This window comes from Lepus europaeus, chromosome 14, assembly GCF_033115175.1.
Source record: "Lepus europaeus isolate LE1 chromosome 14, mLepTim1.pri, whole genome shotgun sequence".
NCBI lineage: Eukaryota > Metazoa > Chordata > Mammalia > Lagomorpha > Leporidae > Lepus > Lepus europaeus.
The window spans coordinates 16,464,545-16,484,478 of record NC_084840.1 but is presented as its reverse complement, the minus strand read 5'-3'; the positions used below and the strand labels follow the sequence as shown (position 1 = coordinate 16,484,478).

Here is a 19,934-nt window from a genome sequence, read left to right as displayed (position 1 = left end):
TTTTTAAATATAATCGAGTAGTTATGGATTTTACCTCCTTTAATTTTTTTTTCAAAGACTTTTATTTATTTGCTTGAAAGTCAGAGTTAGAGAGAAGGATAGACAGAGAGAGAGGGAGATACCTTCCATCCTCTAGTTTACTCCCCAGATGACCACAATGGCTGGGAGTAGGCCAGGCTAAAGCCAGGAACCAGGAGCTTCCTCTGGTCTCCCACATAGGTGACAAGGGCTCAAACACTTGGGCCGTCCTCTGCTGCTTTTCCAGGACAGTAGCAGGGAGCTGGATTGGAAGTGGAGCAGCTGGGACACAAACCCCCACATCCATATGAGATGCTAGTGTTGCCGGCAGTGGCTTTACCTGCTATGCCACAATGCCGGCCCCTAATGTAATTTCTTTTATTTTGGCATAAGCCAGTCACTGCTGAATGAAGTCGTGTCAATAGACTGAATATTTATGCTTATAAGTTATTACAGATTCAAGAAATGATGGTTCCAACACTGAATAAAGAGTGGTTGTTGAGCCTACAGTTAAGATCCTGTATCCCATTTTGGAGTACTGGGGTTTAATACTGGATTCTAGCTCCTGACTCCAGCGTCCTGCTAATGCAAGTCCTGGTGCAGCAATGGGGGTGGCTCAGGTCATTGAGTTCCAGCGAACCATGTGGAGACCTGGATTGAGTTCATTGCTTCCAGTTTTGGCCTGGCCCCGTCCCTGTCCCAAGTGTTTTGAGCATTTAGAGAGTGAACTGATGGATGGGAAGTCCCACTCTCTGTCTCTCTATCTCTCTGTCTCTGTGCCTCTCAAATAAATAAATGAACAATTTCAAAAATAGTTTGAAAAATTGTGTCTGGACTGATATATATACATCCTTTAAAAAATGAGTGATTTGTCATCTCATAACTCTCCCTCTTAAAGACTTATACTGATGGCAGTTAGTAAGCTATTTTAATATCATTTTGCCATAGACAGAGTTTGTAGAAGGGGAGGAGCACGAACACAGAATAACAAGCCGTATAAACCTGATCGATCTGGCAGGCAGCGAGCGCTCTTCTGCAGCTCACACCAGCGGGGAGCGGCTGAAGGTAACTGGGGCGCTCGTCCCTGGGGGGGCTGCTCCTGGGGGCAGTGTGTTAGGAGAGTGCAAACTGTACGTCTGTGTCTGCAGGGCATAGCTGAAGGTAACTGGGGCGCTCGTCCCTGGGGGGGCTGCTCCTGGGGGTAGTGTGTTAGGAGAGTGCAAACTGTACGTCTGTGTCTGCAGGGCATTGCTGCAGCCTAGAAAGAGAAACACTTTGTGAAGAAAATTTGTAAGTTTTGAGTCAGAAGCAAGTTCATAGTGATGGAAGACAGTATTTCCTGAGAAATTATAAGAGGGGAGAAATATATATTTGTGAAATAAATTTGTTGCTGAGAAGTTATTTTTAAGTCAAAAATAATTTTATTTTCTTATGTACAGGAAGGTGTGAGTATTAACAAGTCCTTGCTAACTTTGGGAAAGGTCATATCTGCACTGTCTGAACAAGCAAATCGAAAGAAGGTCTTTATTCCTTATCGTGAATCTGTACTTACATGGCAAGTATCTTTAGAAGTATAAAGAATTTTATTTTATTTTTTTAAAGAATTATTTTATTTTATTTGAAAGACAGAGATACAGAGAGAGGTAGAGCCAGAGAGAGAGAGGTCTGCCATTCCACTGGTTCATTTCCCAAATGACCACAATGGCCAGAGCTGAGTTGATCCGAAGCCAAGAGCCAGGAGCTTCTTCCAGGTCTCCCACGTGGGTACAGGGACCCAAGGACTTGGGCCATCCTCCACTGCTTTCCCAGGCCATAGCAGCTAGGACTCGAACTGGCGCCCATATGGAATGCTGGTGCTGCAGGCTAGGGCTTTAACCCACTATGCTATGGTGCCAGCCCTAAGAATTTTATAAAATATGGTCAATATTGTGAGGAAAAGAACAATAGACTGGCTTCATTAGCATTGAGATAGAGAAGTAGTTAGCAGGATGAATTCTAGAGCCCTGCTAACTGGATTGCAATTTCTGCTGAGTCTTTGAATCTGTGTGACGTTGAGCAAGTCATTTAACACTCTAGCCTTTTCCTCACTTGTCAGTACCTATCTTGTAGGGTTAGAGTGAGGACTAAATTATTAATGTAACATTCAATATATAATATGTATTGTGACTATAAACAGTTATTCTTACATTTAGCTGTTAGTGCCTAATGTTTGAATATATGTGGTACTAGCAAACATATTTCTATGTGTATAAAGTGAAATTGAATAATTGTGGCTTAGCATATACTAACTAGCACATAGATACTAAAATGTTTTCATTAGTGAATATATCATTATATTAGTGAGTTTTACATCTGTATTTTTTTTTTTTTTTAAGATTATTTGTTTGAGAGGTAAAATCACAGAGAGAGGGAGAAACAGAAAGGTCTTCCATTTGCTGGTTCACTCTCCAAATGGCTGCAGTAGCCGGAGCAGGGCCAAAACAGAGCCAGGAGCTTCTTCCAGGTCTCCCACATGGGTGCAGGGGCCCAAGCACTGGGGCCATTTTCCACTGCTTTCCCAGACCATAGCAGAGAGCTGGATTGGAAGAGGAGTAGCCAGGACACGAACTGGTGCCCATATGGGATGCCAGCACTAAATGCATAGGCTTAGCTCACTATGCCACAGCACCATTCCCCAACTGTATGGATTTAATATTCGCTTTGATAAGTGTTAATATGGAATTATGATAAAGACTACATCTCTAACAATGATATAACTTTATAATTGATTTATTATAATGTTGTTGGCACCTTGAAATCTGGAAGAGAAAATCTGATTTCTTTCATGCCTTTTGAAAGTTAAAAGTATTGGAGTTGATTCTGCACTAGTAATAATTACATTGAAAGTCTCAATAAAGCTTTTGCATTTCTGTATGACATAGAAGTCTTGTTTCTGTGTCCTTGCATCATTTGCAGCACCTGTGGACCACTTGCTTCTTAAACCTTCTTAAAAGGTTGTGGTAGCATTGGAAATACAAAGATGAGGTCATCTAGACCCTTTTCTAATATAGCTCATGGTCCAGTAAGGGGAAAGGCCTCTCACTAAATATTTTATGGTTAGCCATGTTTTAAAGCCTTTACACAGTTGATTGCATCATGAACTAATGTAAAGAGTGTAAGAGAAAATGAGGCATTTATGAGAGCTAAAAATCAAACACTAAGAAAGAAATTTTAAGTGATTTTTGAATAAAGGGTATTATACTCTATTATGTACCTATTAGTTCATTTGTGCTTTGTGGATAATTACTGTTACAGGTTATTACAGAAGCAAAGTCTAACTATGACTTTTCTTCCTTGAAGGCTGTTAAAAGAAAGTCTGGGTGGAAATTCAAAAACTGCAATGATTGCTACGATCAGCCCTGCTGCCAGCAACATAGAGGAAACATTGAGCACACTGAGATATGCCAGCCAGGCCCGTTTAATCGTCAACATTGCCAAAATAAACGAAGACATGAATGCTAAGTTAATTAGAGGTGAATATTTTTCTCAAAACTTAAAATTTCTTTGCTGTAGTTTAGACTCATGTATTACAGTCTTAAAATATGCACTTTAAGGCAATCAACGATTTTATACCTATTATTAATTGTAGTAGATGTAGTTATCCTGCAATGATGGAAGAAGCTAAGTAGGACAGTGAGAAGTGAAGTCGTGGTAATGCGTGAGGGACCACCAGGGCAAAATAGAGTGTGGGTAAAGGGGACACAGGAAGCACAAGAAATAATTTTACAGAGCTATGAATGTATATAGCAAAGTAGCAGTAGTTATTTGCTTGTTAGTTTTCTTATGACCTTTCCTTTATTGCCATTCCATTTGTGAGCTCTGCTACTGCTTGGTTTGTTATACCAAAGCCTATCTGTGCTTGAGTTTGTAGCACAGTTCTAACTTCATTCTAAATACTGATTTTTATCTCTTGGTAATAATTCACTTAGAATGACTTTACTACCTGTGCGGAATCTTGGATTGTATGATTTTATCTTTGTTATGTGGAACTACCATCTTCTTATACCTCTTTGCCCTTTCCCTGTATAGTGGCAGATGGTGATAAACACTTCAGAGATATAGGCTAGAAAAGAATCAGTTTCCTCTGACATAGTTCTCCCTATTGGATCCCTTCTGTTTTGCAAATGCACCTGTTTTCATTTAAAAAAATATTCTGAATTCCAGTTTGAAAAATCTTTGATTTTTATCCCACAAGTCTCTGTAAGTAAGGTTTGCCTGGGATAATCTCACTTTATGTCTGTGATCTGTTTAGCTAATGTTGCCCCACTGCCTCCCCCAAGTGTCCCATTTTGGATAATGGATTATGTGACTGTCCTGCTTAGGGAAGAGGGGAAGTTCATTAACATGGGAACACTTTTTCAGGTTAAGGTCAGGTAGATTCATAGATCATGTAAGGAAGAGTAAGCTGATTTCTCCAAATGTCCTGCTTTATTTAGTAATATTTAAAATTTCAAATGGAATGGAAGATTGAAGGACTGTGCCTACTGTGGACGTTATTATATATCAAATGTTATTAATCATGCCTCTTTTTATAATTCTTTAGAATTGAAAGCAGAAATTGAAAAGCTAAAAGCCGCTCAGAGAAATAGTCGGAACATTGACCCTGAAAGATACAGGTTCTGTCGGCAAGAAATAACATCCCTGAGAATGAAACTGCATCAGCAGGAGAGAGACATGGCTGAAATGCAAAGGTGGAATGCAGTCAATACTTTACTTGTTGAACGTGTCGCTGTGGAGTCACAAGACCCTGATAGGACCTTAAGAGCATCTGAGTCTGGGCCACCCCACCTTCCATATGACTAAGGTGGCCCACTCCCAGTCATCTCTTAAATATTATAAGCTGGTTTCCTAATCTTCATTGATTGTCTCCTGATTTTCAGTCTTATGTATCTGGATGGTTTTTAAAAGAAATTTTTGTTGTTTTTTAGAAAGGCAGAGACAGAGAGGGAGGGCACCCATCTGCCAGTTCACTCCTCAAGTGCCTACAATGTCTGGGATTGAGCTGAGGCCAGAGCCAGGAGCAAAGAACTGAATCCAGGAACTCCGTTACTTGAGCCATCACCTAGAGTGTGCACTGGCAGGAAGCTAGAGACAGGAGCCGGAGCTGGGAGTCTAACCCAAGCACTCCAGTGTGGGTTGCAAGTGCCTTGCTTGTAGGCTAAATGCCCTCTCTGTGTATCTGGGTATTTTTAACTCTGTTATTTTCTTTGTCTTTGGAAAGAGCATGGAAAGAGAAGTTTGAACAAGCTGAAAAGAGAAAACATCAAGAGACAAAGGAGTTACAGGTATCATTTCAACTTTCTAAACTGATTGGAAAATAGAAGAAATATGTCAGTAAATCTGTAAACCTAGTTTCTCATCTACTTATTGTATGCTGACTCTCTAAAACAATACTATAAGGAGAATTAATATGAAGAAATATTAAGCTCAAGATTATGATTGCTTCATTCCTGTGAGCTAGTTGGAAAGTTAAACTATTTTGTTATATTCACTTTGGTTCCCTAAATATTTGTTAAATGTCTGTATTGGGGGAGGCCAAGGTGATTAAATACAGTTCTGCTCCTCAGAGAGCTTGTCATTCAAAGGGAGGTTTCCAAAATGTAAATAGAAAGCTGAAAAGCAGTGTGATGTATTAATTGAAACCATATGAAACTACCATTTTTTAGGCAAAAAATTGTTGAACACTGGCAGTTTCATATTGATCAATCTAAAGCAATGAAAAGTGTGTAACAAAGTAGAGATGCAGGAGCAAGGAAGGGGAGTTAGCTTGGAGGAGGGTCTTGCCAGGAAAGACTGCAAAGAGAAAGAAAACTAAGCAGAAAACAAAAAAAAACAAAAAAAAAAACAAAAAACAAAACTAAGCAGAACTTGTACAGTGGGTAGGAATTTTCTGGGCTAATGGTCAACTTTCTTTTACTTTATTTTTTTCATGTTAATGTACGATTAGTACAAAGAGAACAGATTCAATGTAGTTTGTAGATACAATTCTAAGAATATAATGATATTTCCTTCCTCCCTCTCACCTTCCAGAGGCTCTCTATAGTCAACATTTTTAAAAGGATTTATTTATTTGAAAGTCAGAGTTACAGAGAGAGAGGGAGCGAGTGAGCTTCCATCTGCTGGTTCACTCCCCAAGATGGCCACCATGGCTGACACTGGGCCAGGCTGAAGCCAGGAGCCAGGAGCTTCATCCAGATCACCCATGTGGGTAGTAGAGGCCTAAACACTTGGGCCATCTTCTGTTGCTTTCCCCAAACCACTAGCAGAGGAGCTGGATCAGAAATGGAATATTTGGGGCCAGCGCTGCATCTCTCTTGGCTAATCCTCTGCCTGTGGCGCTGGCACCCCAGGTTCTAGTCCCGATTGGGGTGCTGGATTTTGTCCCGGTTGCTCCTCTTCCAGTCCAGCTCTCTGCTGTGGCCAGGGAGTGCAGTGGAGGATGGGCCAGGCCCTTGAGCCCTGCACCTGCATGGGAGACCAGGAGGAGGCACCTGGCTCTTGGCTTTGGATTGGTGCAGCGTGCTGGCCGTGGCAGCCACTTGGGGAGTGAACCAGCGGAAAAGGAAGACCTTTCTCTCTGTCTCTCTGTCTCTCACTGTCTGACTCTGCCTGTCAAAAAAAAAAAAAAAAAAAAAAAAAGGAATACTTCTTGGGACCCAAACCAGCATCCATATGGGATGCTGGTGTTGCAGGTAGTGGTTTTACCTGCTATGTCATAATGCTGGCCCCATACAGTCAAAATTTTTAAGTAGAAAATGCTAAATTCAAAGGCACAATACAGCCTGTGTATCTAGAGAATTAAGAAGCTTTGTATGATTAGAAATTAAAGCTGGTAACCAAAATGCAAGATTCAGATCTGATAAAGTGAGGAACATGAACTTAGATTGGGAGACCCTGAAGGATTTTAAGTGGAAGGGGTATGACATGAGTAGACTTCTATTCTAAAGAGATTCTTCTGGTAACAGTGTGAATGATGAATTTGAGGTGATGACAGAGAAAGTTATTCATTTAGGAAGCTGTGGTGGTTAAGGCAAGAGATGATGAGAGTTTGGAGTAAGGCAGTGACATAAGGAACAGATTGTGGAAGGGTTAGATTCAAGAGATACAAAGGAGGTAACATCCACAAGACCAAGAGTGTTTTCCATGTGTGGGCTTGAGAGAAACAGAACAGTGAAGAATGACTTCCAAGTTTCACAGATATGTGCCTTACATTGTGAAGCTGTGAGGTTGGGAATAAAACCGTGGAGACTCTATGAAAGTGAGAACTGTGGAAATCAGGGAGGGAGGCTATGAAGTTGAAGGAAGGTTTGGGTTTTGTTTGTTTAAAAGATGGAAGGTAATGGGAGTATTTTTATAGGAATCAAAACCCTTCAATAGGTTAAATTTTAAGAGACTAGACAGAATTGAGTTGGGTTTTGGAGCATAGGTAAGATTTTATTAGTGGAGAAAAAGAAGAGAGCTTTCTAGGAAGAGAAACTTGTGTGGAGAGTAAAGGTGGGAAAGTTTAGTGTGTCCTCAGAAGAGGATGTGGATCGGTTTTATTGGAACAAGTAGTTTATATAAGGTCATAAAGAGATAAAATTGGAAAGATATAATTAATTTATTGAGGACTTGATTCCTATACCAGTTTTATCCTTTAGGAAGTGAGGAACCATTGAAAGTGTTTTGACTGGAGAATTGACATTTTGACAGTACCCTTTCAAGAAATTTAATCTGGTTCATGATGTCAGATAGATGAGAAGGTGATTGGGAAGTTGTTGCACTAGTTGCAATGTGAGTTGATAACGGGGAAACTAAGGTGATGATAATGAAGATGAAGCAAAACAAATTGATCCGTTCTAAAGACAATTTAACAATAATAAGAATAAATACAATTTGGTGATGTTGGATTGGTATGTGAGTAAATTGAGGATAACAAAGAACAGAGAAAGATCTACATGTTTAGAGTCTGTGAGTGTGATGGTTATGGTTGTAGGGAAGCCACTGAAGTGTCTAAGAAAGGAGAGATTCTCAGATGACTAATTTATTGAGCCTTCACATAGAATGATTCTAATATTTAACATAGACGATTTGCTTTAGCAATTTTGTGCTGTGGTTAAGATAAATTTTTTTCCTAATTTCTACCAGAAAGCAGGAATTACATTTCAAATGGACAACCATTTGCCAAACCTTGTTAATCTCAATGAAGATCCACAACTATCAGAGATGCTGCTATATATGATAAAAGAAGGAACAACTACAGTTGGAAAGTATAAATCAAACTCAAGCCATGACATTCAGCTATCTGGGGTTCTGATTGCTGATGATCATTGGTATGTTAATCTTTAGAAAGGGTACCTGTTCACTTTTTAGTGGGCTTCCATAACTTGATAATTTATATTTTCCTTCAGATAAGGTATCCTATGGTATACTTGTTTGATACTTTGGTATGCTTCTTCAAATTTTATTTTTCAGCCAGGAAAAACACATTCTGAGTATTTTATAAGGACAACAGATCAGTTACTCTCAATATAAAGTAAAAAATAATGTGCTCTCTCTCTCTATATTTTTAAATTTTATTTGTTATACAAGTTTTGTGTATTTTACATATAAAGATTTAGGAACATAGTGGCACTCCCCCCCCCCCCAATCTTCCCTCCCTGTCCACGCTCCAACCTTTTCTCCCCCCCATGCTTCAACCCCTCCTTCCCCTCCCACTTGCATTCCCACTCTTAATTTTTACAAAGTTCCATTTTCAGTATACTTAATGATCATATAGTTAACCCTACTCCAAGTAAAGGAGTTCCACAAATAGTATGAAGAGGTGAAAAAATAAAACAGAAACATTGTTCCTCAACAGAAGAGACAAGGGCTACAAATAATCTCAAAATGTCTATTTCACTCCAATACATTACATTTCAGGTACCTTGGATCAGGGAAAACATATCTGTCTTTTGGGGGCTGGCTTATTTCAAAAAATTGTATCCATCTTGTTGCAAAAGACAGGATTTCATTTTTTTAAAGCTAAATAGTACTCCATAGTGTATATATACTGTAATTTCTTTATCTAGTCAACAGTTGATGGATGTCTGGGTTTATTCTGTTTCTTAGCTTTGTGAATTGTGCTGCAATGAACAAGGGGGTATAGATAACTCTTTCATAGACTGATTTATTTTGGTTTGAGTCAATTCCCAGGAGTGGAATGGCTGGATCATGTGGTAGGTCTATATTCAGATTTCTGAGGTATCTCCATACTGTTTTCTACAGTGGCTACACCAGTTTACATTCCTACCAACTATGGGCTGGGGTATCTTTTACCTCACATCCTCGCCAGCATTTGTTGTTCGTTGATTTCTGTATAAAAGCCATTCTAACTGGAGTGAGGTGAAACCTCATTGTGGTTTTGATTTGCATTTCCCTGATGGCTAGGAATCTTGACCATTTTCTCAAGTGTCTGTTGGCCACTTAAAAATGCCTGTTCAAGTATTTTGCCCATTTCTTAACTGGATTGTTTGTTGTTGTTGTTGAATTTCTTGAGCTTTTTATAGATTCTGGATGTTAAACCTTTATCAGTTGCATAGTTTGCAGACATTTTCTCCCATTCTGTCAGTTGCCTCTTCACTTTGCTTAGTGTTTCTTTTGCCATGCAGAAGCTTCTCAGCTTGATGTAATCCCATTTGTCAATTTTAGCTTTGATTGCCTGTGTTTCTGGGGCCTTTTCCAAGAAGTTTTTGCCTATGCCAATGTCTTGCAAAGTTTCCCCAATGTTATTTAATGATTTTATAGTGTTGGGTCATAGATTAAGGTCATTGATCTATTTTGAGTGGATTTTTGTGTAAGGTGTCAGGCAAGGGTCTAGTTTCATACTTCTGTATGTGGAGATCCAGTTTTACCAGCACCATTTGTTGAAGAGATTGTCCTTGCTCCAGGGATTGATTTTAGCTCCTTTGTCAAAGATAAGTTGGTTATAGATGCATGGATTGATTTCTGGCATTTCTATTCTGTTCCATCGGTCTACAAGTCTGTTTTTGTGCCAGTATCAGGCTGTTTTGATTATAACTGCCTTGTAGTATGTCTTGAAATCAGGTATTGTAATGCCTCCAGCTTTGTTTTTGTTGTATAAGATTGCTTTAGCTATTCAGGGTCTCTTGTGTTTCCCTATGAATTTTAGCATAATTTTTTCTAGATCTGCAAAGAATGTTGTTGGTATTTTGATTGGGAACACATTGAATCTGTAAATTGTTTTGGTGGTATGGACATTTTGATGATGTTGATTCTTCCAATCCATGAACATGGAAGATTTTTTCCATTTTTCAGTGTCTTCTATTTCTTTTTTCAGTGTTTTGTACTTTTCATTGTAGAGATCTTTGGCATCCTTGGTTAACCTTATTCCAAGGTATTTGATTCTTTTTGGAGCTATTGTGAATGGGACTGATCTTAGAAGTTCTTTCTCAGCCATGACATTGTCTGTATACAAAGGCTGTTGATTTTTCCATGTTGATTTTATACCCTGCCACTTTTTTGAGTTTCAGTAGCCTCAGTAGTGTCTTTTGGATCCCCTATATATAGGATCATGTCATTTTCAAATAGGGAGAGTTTGATTTCCTCCTTTCCAATTTGTATCCTTTTGATTTCTTTTTCTTCCCATTTAGGAACATAGTTGCACTCCCCCCACCCCACCCCAAACCCTCCCTCCTGCCTGCACTCCAACCCTTTCATGGGAACTAACAGGTCCCATGAGAACTACATTAATCTGTTCTGAGGGCAGTGACCCGTGACCTAATTATCTCATACCTCTTCCTGCCACCTTTCAACCTTGCCATATTGAAGACCAAGCTTCTTACACATGAACCCTTGGGGGGGGTCTCAGCAGAAGGGAAGCTGCTATTTCAGCAAATTCAGGGACCTGATGTGGTTGATTGTGTGTGAGATAGGCTTCTTATGAGGAAATAGTAGCAGACCGGGGAGACTGTCGGGAGTCCAGAATGCCAGACCACGGGCTTTTGATAGAAGTAGGACCTCAGACCAGGTAGACATTGTGTAAACCATCACCTGGTTTGCACTAGACTGATGGGAAGAAGATCTGCCTAAGGGTGAACTGCTCTTCCCAGATACTTTTCTCTAGATGCTTTAATTGAACTGTTCTCTAGTTACAGAACTTGAAGGCCAATTAGCAGCTAAAAGTCTATATAAATCTTTTCGTTGTGAGGGGAAGAGGTTTTTTTGTTGTTTAAAAAGAAGTTACAATCAAAATGCATGCAGTGAAAATTCTTGCTACCTCTGGTGGAGAGAATTGCTACACTGCCAGGCTTTTATCACCAAACTAAAAATCTACTTGGAAGAAAATAATTTTAAGAAAATGTTTATTTTATTTACTTATTTGTAAAGTAGAAAGAGAACTCTCATCTGCTTGTTCATTCTCCAAATTCCCAGATCTCAGGAACTCAGTTCAGACCTCCCATGTGAGTGGCAGGAACCCAACTGCTTGAGCCGTCACTGTTGCCCTCCTTGGTGCACATGAGCAGGAAGCTGTGACTGGGAGTGGAGCTGGGACTTGAGCCTAGATACTCTGATATGAGATGTACCCTGATGTGAGAGATGTTGTAACTGGCGTCTTAATCTCTTACTCTGAATCCTTCTCCCTGAAAATAAAATAATTTTAAGTTGCTGTTGCTACAAATTGGTATGAACTGTAAGAGCAAAGAAATATTCTAAGCAGGATTACTTTTTTATTACCTTTTTGCATCCTATAGTTGTAACAATGTACTTCTTATTTTAACAGTACTATCAAAAATTTTGGTGGGACCGTGAGTATTATCCCAGTTGGGGAAGCAAAGACATACATAAATGGAAAACATATTTTGGAACCCACAGTGTTACATCATGTAAGTTCATGAGTGCTACAGTTTATGGAACTGTTTAGCAAATCACTTAATGTCTTTGAGTCTCACTTTTCTCTACAGTAAGATAAGGGAGTTGAATTAAATTAAGGGCTTTTCCATCTCAAAAATTTTCTTATCTATTAGTTCACTGATTGTTTTCCTTTGTGCAAAGACAAGTTATCTTACTATGAAGCAGTACCTGAATAGCCAACCACTGACAGCATTGTTCTGTGTCCTGTAGAGAGCTGGGCTTAGACTCAGGCCATACAGGATTAAAACCCCGACTCTGTCATTTGCTGTGTGACCTTTGGCAAGTTAGTTAACCAGGTGATTGAGTAATAGCATCCAAGTCAGGACACTTTTGAGGGCATTATTAATAATTAAATAAGAGGACCGGGCATAACCTGGTCATGTGGTCAGTGTCTGTACAGTGTATCTTAGCTGTTAGAGGTGGCGGAGTATTCAGTGAAATAGTAATTAGTGTGTCATTTTTAGAGCAGTATCTGCAAGTAGTAAGCTGTCAGTATTAAACTCTGTGCTCTTTAGTTTTCTCATTCCTAAAATTGACCTAATTATACATGAGAGTATAAATGTGAAGTGCTGAATGCAGTATTTGGCATATAGAAAACATTTAATAAAGGCTAGTTTCTATGAGGTTTATGTTTATCATTAGATAAGTTTGAATTGTTGAGAATAATGATTTTTTCCCTGATAATTTTTTGGTTCAGACTCATCTGACTGTAGTAAATTTTTTGTGTGCCTTAGGGTGATCGGGTAATTCTTGGTGGAGATCATTATTTTAGATTTAATCATCCAGTAGAGGTCCAGAAAGAGAAAAGACCACCTGGCAGAGATACTCTAACAAGTGAGGGTCCAAAAGACTTTGAATTTGCGAAAAATGAGTTGCTTATGGCACAGCGATCACAGTAAGTATTACTGTTGATGTGAAATAGAAAATGCGTGTGATGGCTGCCTGTGATTAACTCCGGGTGCTGATTTCTAAGGATGTGTTTTTTTCTTGGTGCATTCATTCATTCATTCAGCAGACATTTATTGAGCACGGATACCAAATGCTGACAATGCAAAAAGTGATTGAAAGTTAGCTTCTTTTTTTTTTTATTTTTTTTATTTTTTTGACAGGCAGAGTGGACAGTGAGAGAGAGACAGAGAGAAAGGTCTTCCTTTGCCGTTAGTTCACCCTCCAATGGCTGCTGCGGCCAGCTCACCGCGCTGATCCAAAGCCAGGAGCCAGGTGCTTCTCCTGGTCTCCCATGGAGTGCAGGGCCCAAGGACTTGGGCCATCCTCCACTGCACTCCCGGCCATAGCAGAGAGCTGGCCTGGAAGAGGGGTTTCTAATTGGAGACCTTTGTTGTCTCCTGGGGCTGACAGATAAACAGTTATGACAAAATGCTCCACAGCATGTGATGAAGCTGATGGGGTGAACCTGGCTGTGTCCGTAGATAGTGAAGGTTTCTCAGGGACAAGAAGACATCCCCTGAGTGGAGTCCCAAGAGAAGTTAGCCAGGAGGGCACAGGGGATTATATGTTTGGTCCTATTTTCTTTTGCCCCAATTTTAGCTCATGCAATCCTATAGGATTTCTAGCTTGAGCAGTGTCCTTGAGCAGCTAAAAGGTAGAGAGTATCCATAAATAAAATGCTAATGAATTTGGAATTTACCTAAAAGGATCAGAGAACCATTAAGGAATTTTAAGCAGACATGAGACACTTAGAGTCACGTTTTTAGATCACTGTGACCCAAGTGGGAGGATGAGTTAGAGGCAAGGCAAGATTGCAGGCTGCACGTGTAGTTAAGAGCCTGGTGAGGTGAGGGAAGGCTCCTTGGCTGGGAGCAGAGAAATAGAAAGGAAATAAGACCCACAAAGCCTGGTGACCATTGAGGATAAGAGAAGACAAATCCGGAGTGACTGGTGTGGGCTGGACATTTAAAAGGCTCAAACTTCTTATCCTCTTCAAATTTTTTTATTATAGTACAGTAGCCATAGCATAACCCGGCCATTGCGGCCAACTAGGGAGTGAACCAGCAGATGGAAGACCTCTCTGCCTCTCCTTCTTTCTCTGTGTAACTCTGACTTTCAAATAAATAAATCTTTTAAAAAAATTTATTAATTTTATTTGAAAAGTAGAGTGACACATACACACACACTATAGAGGGGCGGGGGGAGAGAGAGAGAAAGAAAGAATTGAGATCTTTTATCTTCTGGCTCATTCCCCAAATGCCCACAACAGTGAGAACTAGGCCAGGTTGAAGCCAGGAGCCAGAAACTCCATCCTGATCTATGCAGGTGGGAAGAACTCAAGTAGGCACCATCTGCCGTCTTCCCAAGCTCATTAGCAGGAAGCTTGATTGGAAGCAGCGAAGCTGAGACATGAACCAGCACCCTGATATAGGATGTGGCCATTGAAACTGGCAGCTTAATCTGCTGTGCCACAATACCTGCCTAAAATTTACCATTTTAACCATTTTTAAGTGTGCAGTTAAATGATGTTAAGTACTTTCATATTATTGGTCAGCCATCCTTACTGTCTGTCTCCAGAAGTTTTCTATCATCCCAAACTGGAACTCTATTCATTAAACAATAATTCCCTTTTCTCATTTCTCCCTAGCTCTGGTAACCTCTAGCCCTCTTGCTTTTGACTTTCTTGTTCTTTTTACAGTAAAATTGGGAATGGCCATTTCAATACAGTATAGTTGCTAAAGCATTGATTTTATAGAGACAAAAGAAACTTATTTTAGTTTTCTATGATTTTTCTCCTATATGTTGAGGGAAGACAACATTAATGTTTTGCCTTATCAGAATATCAAATATAAAAAGATAAATAAATATATAGCTTATATATTTAAAAGTTAAATATAGTATAAATAAATGGTATAATCTCTGCTTTATCAGCTCCTGCATCATGTATTTTTAGGGCCATTTCAACATTTTGCTAATCTATGACCAAAACATGAATTAAAAGTTATTGATGGGGCTGGTGTTGTGGCACAGCATGTTCAGCCGCTGCCTGTGATGCTGGCATCCCATATGGGTGCCGTTTTGCATCCCGGCTCTTCCACTTCTGATCCAGTTCTCTGCTGGTGTAACTGGGAAGGAGGCACAAGATGGCACAAGTACCTGGACCCTGCCATCCATGAGGGAGACCTAGATGGAGCACTAAGCTTCTGGCTTTGGCCTGGCCCAGCTCTGGCCATTGTGGCTATTTGGGGAGTGAACCAGTGGATGAAAGATCTCTGTCTCTCCCTCTTTTTCTATAACTCTGCCTTTCAATGAATAAATAAATAAACCTTCCAAGAAAGAGTTGATATGTGAAATATAATTTTTGCTCTAACTATTGTTAGTTTAAGGTACTCTTTTTGGTGTTTGCTATAATATTAACTGTAGTATTTATTGTAATGTTTACTGTAACATTTTTATATAATTCCTTATACATTTGAAAGATACATTCACTTAAATGCCAGACATCCTCATTAATAACTTAGTTAGACATAAACAGATTTGGAAATTTTAAGAACACTGCTGAGAGAAGGTCAGAAATGAAGTTTTAAGATTTTTAAAATTTTTTTAAAGATTCATTTATTTATTTGAAAGGAACAGTTATGGGGAGGGGGGAGAGACAGAGAAAGAGAGATCTTCCATCTGTTGGTTCACTCCCCAAATGGCCGCAATGGTCGGGGCTGGACTGATCGGAAGTCAGGAGCTCGGAGCTTCTTCTGGGTTTCCTATGTGAGTTCAGGGGTCCAAGTACCCGAGCCATCCTCCGCTGCTTTCCCAGGCACATTATCAGGGAGCTGGACTGGAAGTGGAACAGCCAGGACTTGAACCAATGTCCATATGGGATGTCAGCACTGCAGGCAGTGACTTTACCTGCTATGCCACACGCTGGCCCCAAGTTTTAAGATTTAAATGTTTGTTAATGGAAAATATTTTATTTTATTCTTAAAGATTTATTTTTTATTTGAAAGAATTACACAGAGAGAGGAGATGCAGAGAGAGAGAGAGAAAAAGGTCCTCTATCTAATGGTTCACTCCCCAATTGGCCACAACGGCTGGAGCTGGGCTGCTCCGAAGCCAGGAGCCAGGAGCTTCCTTGGGGTCTCCCATGTGGGTGCAGGGCCCAAGGACTTGGGCCATCTTCTACTGCTTTCCCAGGCCATAGCAGAGAGCTGGATTGGAAGAGGAGCAGCCGGGTCTCAAACCGGCACCCATATGGGATGCCGGCACTTCAGGCCAGGGAGTTAACCTGCCGCGCCACAGCGCCAGCCCCTGGAAAACATTTTAATATGTTTGAGAACTGTTATAGAATATAAAGAATTCTTAGTAATGTGCCCTGTAAATATCTTGCTATTTTGTAGACTTGAAGCTGAAATAAAAGAGGCACAGTTGAAAGCAAAGGAAGAAATGATGCAAGGAATCCAGATCGCAAAGGAAATGGCTCAGCAGGAGCTCTCTGCTCAGAAAGCTGCATATGAGAGCAAGATACTAGCACTGGAAGCAGAACTGGTAAAGACAGAGCTGAGTTTCTGTGTCTTGATTTCTTTCTTCTGCCAGCGCAGCTCAAGGGATGTGCTGACCATAGACCTGACCATGTCTCATAAGGGTCCCGGGGAGGAAGAGCCACTGCGAGTGCTGGCCCGCCTTCATCTTGGTCAGGAAGCGAGCTGGCCATGGACCCAGTCACTGGAAGGGGAAGGAAAACAGAGAGGCTGCTTCTTCCACTGCTTGAGTCGTGGCTCTCGTGGTTCCCTGCATGCTTGCATTCCCCATTTTAAAAAGCTGGGCTGCTGCTGTTTCAGTCAGAGTAGTTAACCGGATGGAGTGGAGAAGCTGCAGGCCCCTTTTCTGTTAATCATGTCTTGTGCATTGGTTTTTTAAAGAATTTGAGATTTTTTCATATTGTTTTTGAAAAAGTGCTTTGTGTTTTTGCTTGTTATTTTCTGTTATTGTCCTTTAAAGAAGGAAGAGTCTCAGAGGAAGAAACTGCAGGAGTTACACACCCAGGAGGCTAACGACAGGATTATGGAGCTAGAAAAGACAAAGCAGCGTCTGGAGCAGGAAGTCCACGTCCGGTCCCGGCGCCTGGAAATGGAGGCTCTGGCTGCAAAGCAGGTGATTGTGTCCCCTGGCCGTTCGCTGTGCTCGGAGGAAAAGCTGGGCTGTTTCTCTTTCTTTAAAGAGTATTTTACAGGAGAGAGCCAAGTGCAGGTCCCTCGGCGAGAACACCTCTTCTTGCCTGTGAGCTTGCACTCACGCCTCATCACCCAGGTGTTCTGGAAGAGCTAGAACTCTTACTTCCAGCCAGTTGCATTTGTTTTCTTTTCATGCACCCACAGCTACCAGGTTGTCAGTCATGCCCATGAGGTGAATAGGTGAAACGGGCCCAGGGCACAATCTATGTAGCGGGCAGAAAGGCACAGCTCTCGGGTTGGGCACAGCCTGATGTCAGGGCAAAGCATTGTCTGCTAGTAAGAGCTTCTGGCAGCTGCTTTCTGGGAGAACTCCCAGTGGGGTACTTCTAATGATTTTGCTTTGCGGAAGGATCATTGTATGTTTAATAAAACATGTTAATCATGAAATGAATATTTATAGTGCATTGCCATTAGCAATCTGTTTTTTAAACATAGTGTGTATGTTTAAGATACACAGCATGATGATGTGGGATACATACACATCGTAAAATGGTTGCAGCACTTAGGCAAGTTAACAGTCATGTCAGTCTGGCTTTATAATTCTGTCTCTGTGGGCTCTCATTGTGGGTCTGTGTGCTGAATGTCAATTAGGCTTTAGAAGACCACAGCATCCGCCACACCAGGATCCTGGAAGCTTTAGAGGCTGAAAAGCAAAAAATTGCTAAAGAAGTGCAAATTCTACAGCAGAATCGGAGTAATAGGGACAAAACATTTACAAGTAAGTAAATGTTAAAGTTTGTCATTGTATCTAATATGTTACAGGTAGTTGCCTTTATGGAGTCAAAAATTATTCCAGATGTTGCTGATTTGACTAGATTTAACTAAATGTGTAAGTGGTCGTTTTTAGGACATTCAGTTTTGAGATTACTGAGTTATATCAGTGCTGCAGACTGAGTGTTTCTCTCCTCTCAGAATTCCTGTGTTAAAATTCTAATCGCAGTGGGACAGTATTAGAAGGTAGGGCCTTTTAATTGGCAGGTGATTAGGTCATGAGGGCAGAGTCTTCAGAAATGGAATTAGTGCCCTTAGGAAAGGAATTGCAGAGTTCTCTCACCCCTTCCACCGTGAGTACACAGCAATAAGGTGGCCAGTTGCACCCCAGGGGGAACCCTACCAGAGCCTGATGGCACTGGCAGCCTATCACAGACTTACAGCTCCAGAACTGTGAGAAATGGATTTCTGTTGTCCATAAACCACCTGTCTGCAGCAACTTATTATTGAGGTTTGAACTAAGACAATAGGGAGTAGTAAGCAAAATTCCTAGTTTTAGTTAACGTGTAACATGTTTTTTTTTTTTTAAATATATCTTATTCTAGTCCTTAATCCTTTTTTTAATCTAGTTATGCTGTTTAATCATTGGGTACTTTTCTTTTTCATTTGACTTTTTTTTAAAGATTTATTCATTTATTTGAAGGCAGAGTTATGGAGAGGCAGAGACAGAGCGAGAGAGAGAGAGAGAGAGAGAAAAAGAGAAAGTGAAAAAGAGAGAGAGATCTTCCATCCACTGGTTCACTCCCCAGTTGGCCACAATGGCTGGAGCTATGCTGATCTGAAGCCAGGAGCCAGGAGCTTCTTCTGGGTCTCTCACACAAGTGCAGGAGCCCAAGGGCTTGGGCCATTTGCTGCTGCTTTTCTAGGCCATAGCAGAGAGCTGGATTGGAAGTGGAACAGCTGGGACTTGAAGTAATACCCATATAGGATGCTGGCACTACAGGCAGTGGCTTTACCCACTGTGCCATAGCACTGGCCCCTCATTTGACCATTTTTTAAAGAGATTTTTTTGTAGCTTTATTGAATTATAGTTGACAAAAATTATATTTATTTAAAATATATAACATGATTTTTTAAGTAGAGATCTGAGTTTCTAATATTATTTCCTTCTTTCTTTTTAAGTTTTTAAAAAGATTCATGTATTTATTTTAAAGACAGAGTACAGAGGGAGAGACAGAGAAATAGATCATCCATGTGCTGGTTTACTCCCCAAATGGCTGCGGTAGCCAGGGCTGGGCCAGGCTGAAGCCAGGATCCTGGAACTCCACCTGGGTCTCCCACATGTGAGCAGGGGCTCAAGCACTTGAGCCATCTTCTGCTGCTTTCCAGGAGCATTAGCAAGGAGCTGGAGTGGAAGCAGAGCAGCCAGGACTTGAACTGGTGTTCATGTGGATGCTCGTGTGTCACAGGTGGCAGCTTAACCCACTGCACCACAGTGCTGGCCCCAGTGTGATGTCTTTATATACATTGTGAACTGATTACCACAGTTAAGTTAATTAACACATCTATCATCTCTTGTAGTTAGCATTTTAATCTTGTGTGTGTTGGAAGAAGTTAACTATTTTGGAAAATCTCAAGTATGTAATACAGCATTATTAAGAGTAGTAATCCATGCTGTACATGAGATGTACAGAACTTACTCAGTGTGTATGACTGGAACTTTGTACCCTTGACCAGCATTCCAGTTCCCCCACTTGGCAGCATCTGGTCACCACTGTTCTTTCTGCTTCTGTGAGTTTGGCTGTTTGGATTCCACATACAAATGAGTTTATGGAGCATTTGGTGGTTTTGGTCTGGCTTATTTCACCAGTATAATATATTTTAGGTTCATTAGTGCACTTGGAAATGGCAGAGGTTTTTTTTTTGTCTTTTCTGGCTGGATAATAGTCCACTGTCTAAATATATCACATTTTTTTTATATCTGTCAGCATAGACTTGGCTATTTAAATAGACTTGGCTATAGACACTTGTTTCCGTGTCGTGGCTATTGTGAGCAGAGCTGCAGTGAGTGTAGGAGTGTAGACGTATCTACAAAGT

The 19,934-nt window shown here is 40.5% G+C and overlaps 1 protein-coding gene across 3 annotated transcripts in view; it reads left to right on the top strand.

The window, feature by feature from the left end:
• Positions 1–19,934, top strand: part of KIF14 (kinesin family member 14) — a 69,148-nt gene that overhangs the window by 16,506 nt on the left and 32,708 nt on the right. For all 3 annotated transcript variants that reach the window (XM_062211562.1, XM_062211561.1, XM_062211563.1), the window contains 11 exons: positions 967–1,083; positions 1,458–1,573; positions 3,358–3,530; positions 4,601–4,748; positions 5,279–5,342; positions 8,185–8,369; positions 11,819–11,921; positions 12,684–12,844; positions 16,293–16,440; positions 16,894–17,046; positions 17,718–17,844. In XM_062211562.1, coding sequence (XP_062067546.1) covers positions 967–1,083; positions 1,458–1,573; positions 3,358–3,530; positions 4,601–4,748; positions 5,279–5,342; positions 8,185–8,369; positions 11,819–11,921; positions 12,684–12,844; positions 16,293–16,440; positions 16,894–17,046; positions 17,718–17,844 — 1,495 coding nt within the window. The remainder of the gene's footprint in view (positions 1–966; positions 1,084–1,457; positions 1,574–3,357; positions 3,531–4,600; positions 4,749–5,278; positions 5,343–8,184; positions 8,370–11,818; positions 11,922–12,683; positions 12,845–16,292; positions 16,441–16,893; positions 17,047–17,717; positions 17,845–19,934) is intronic.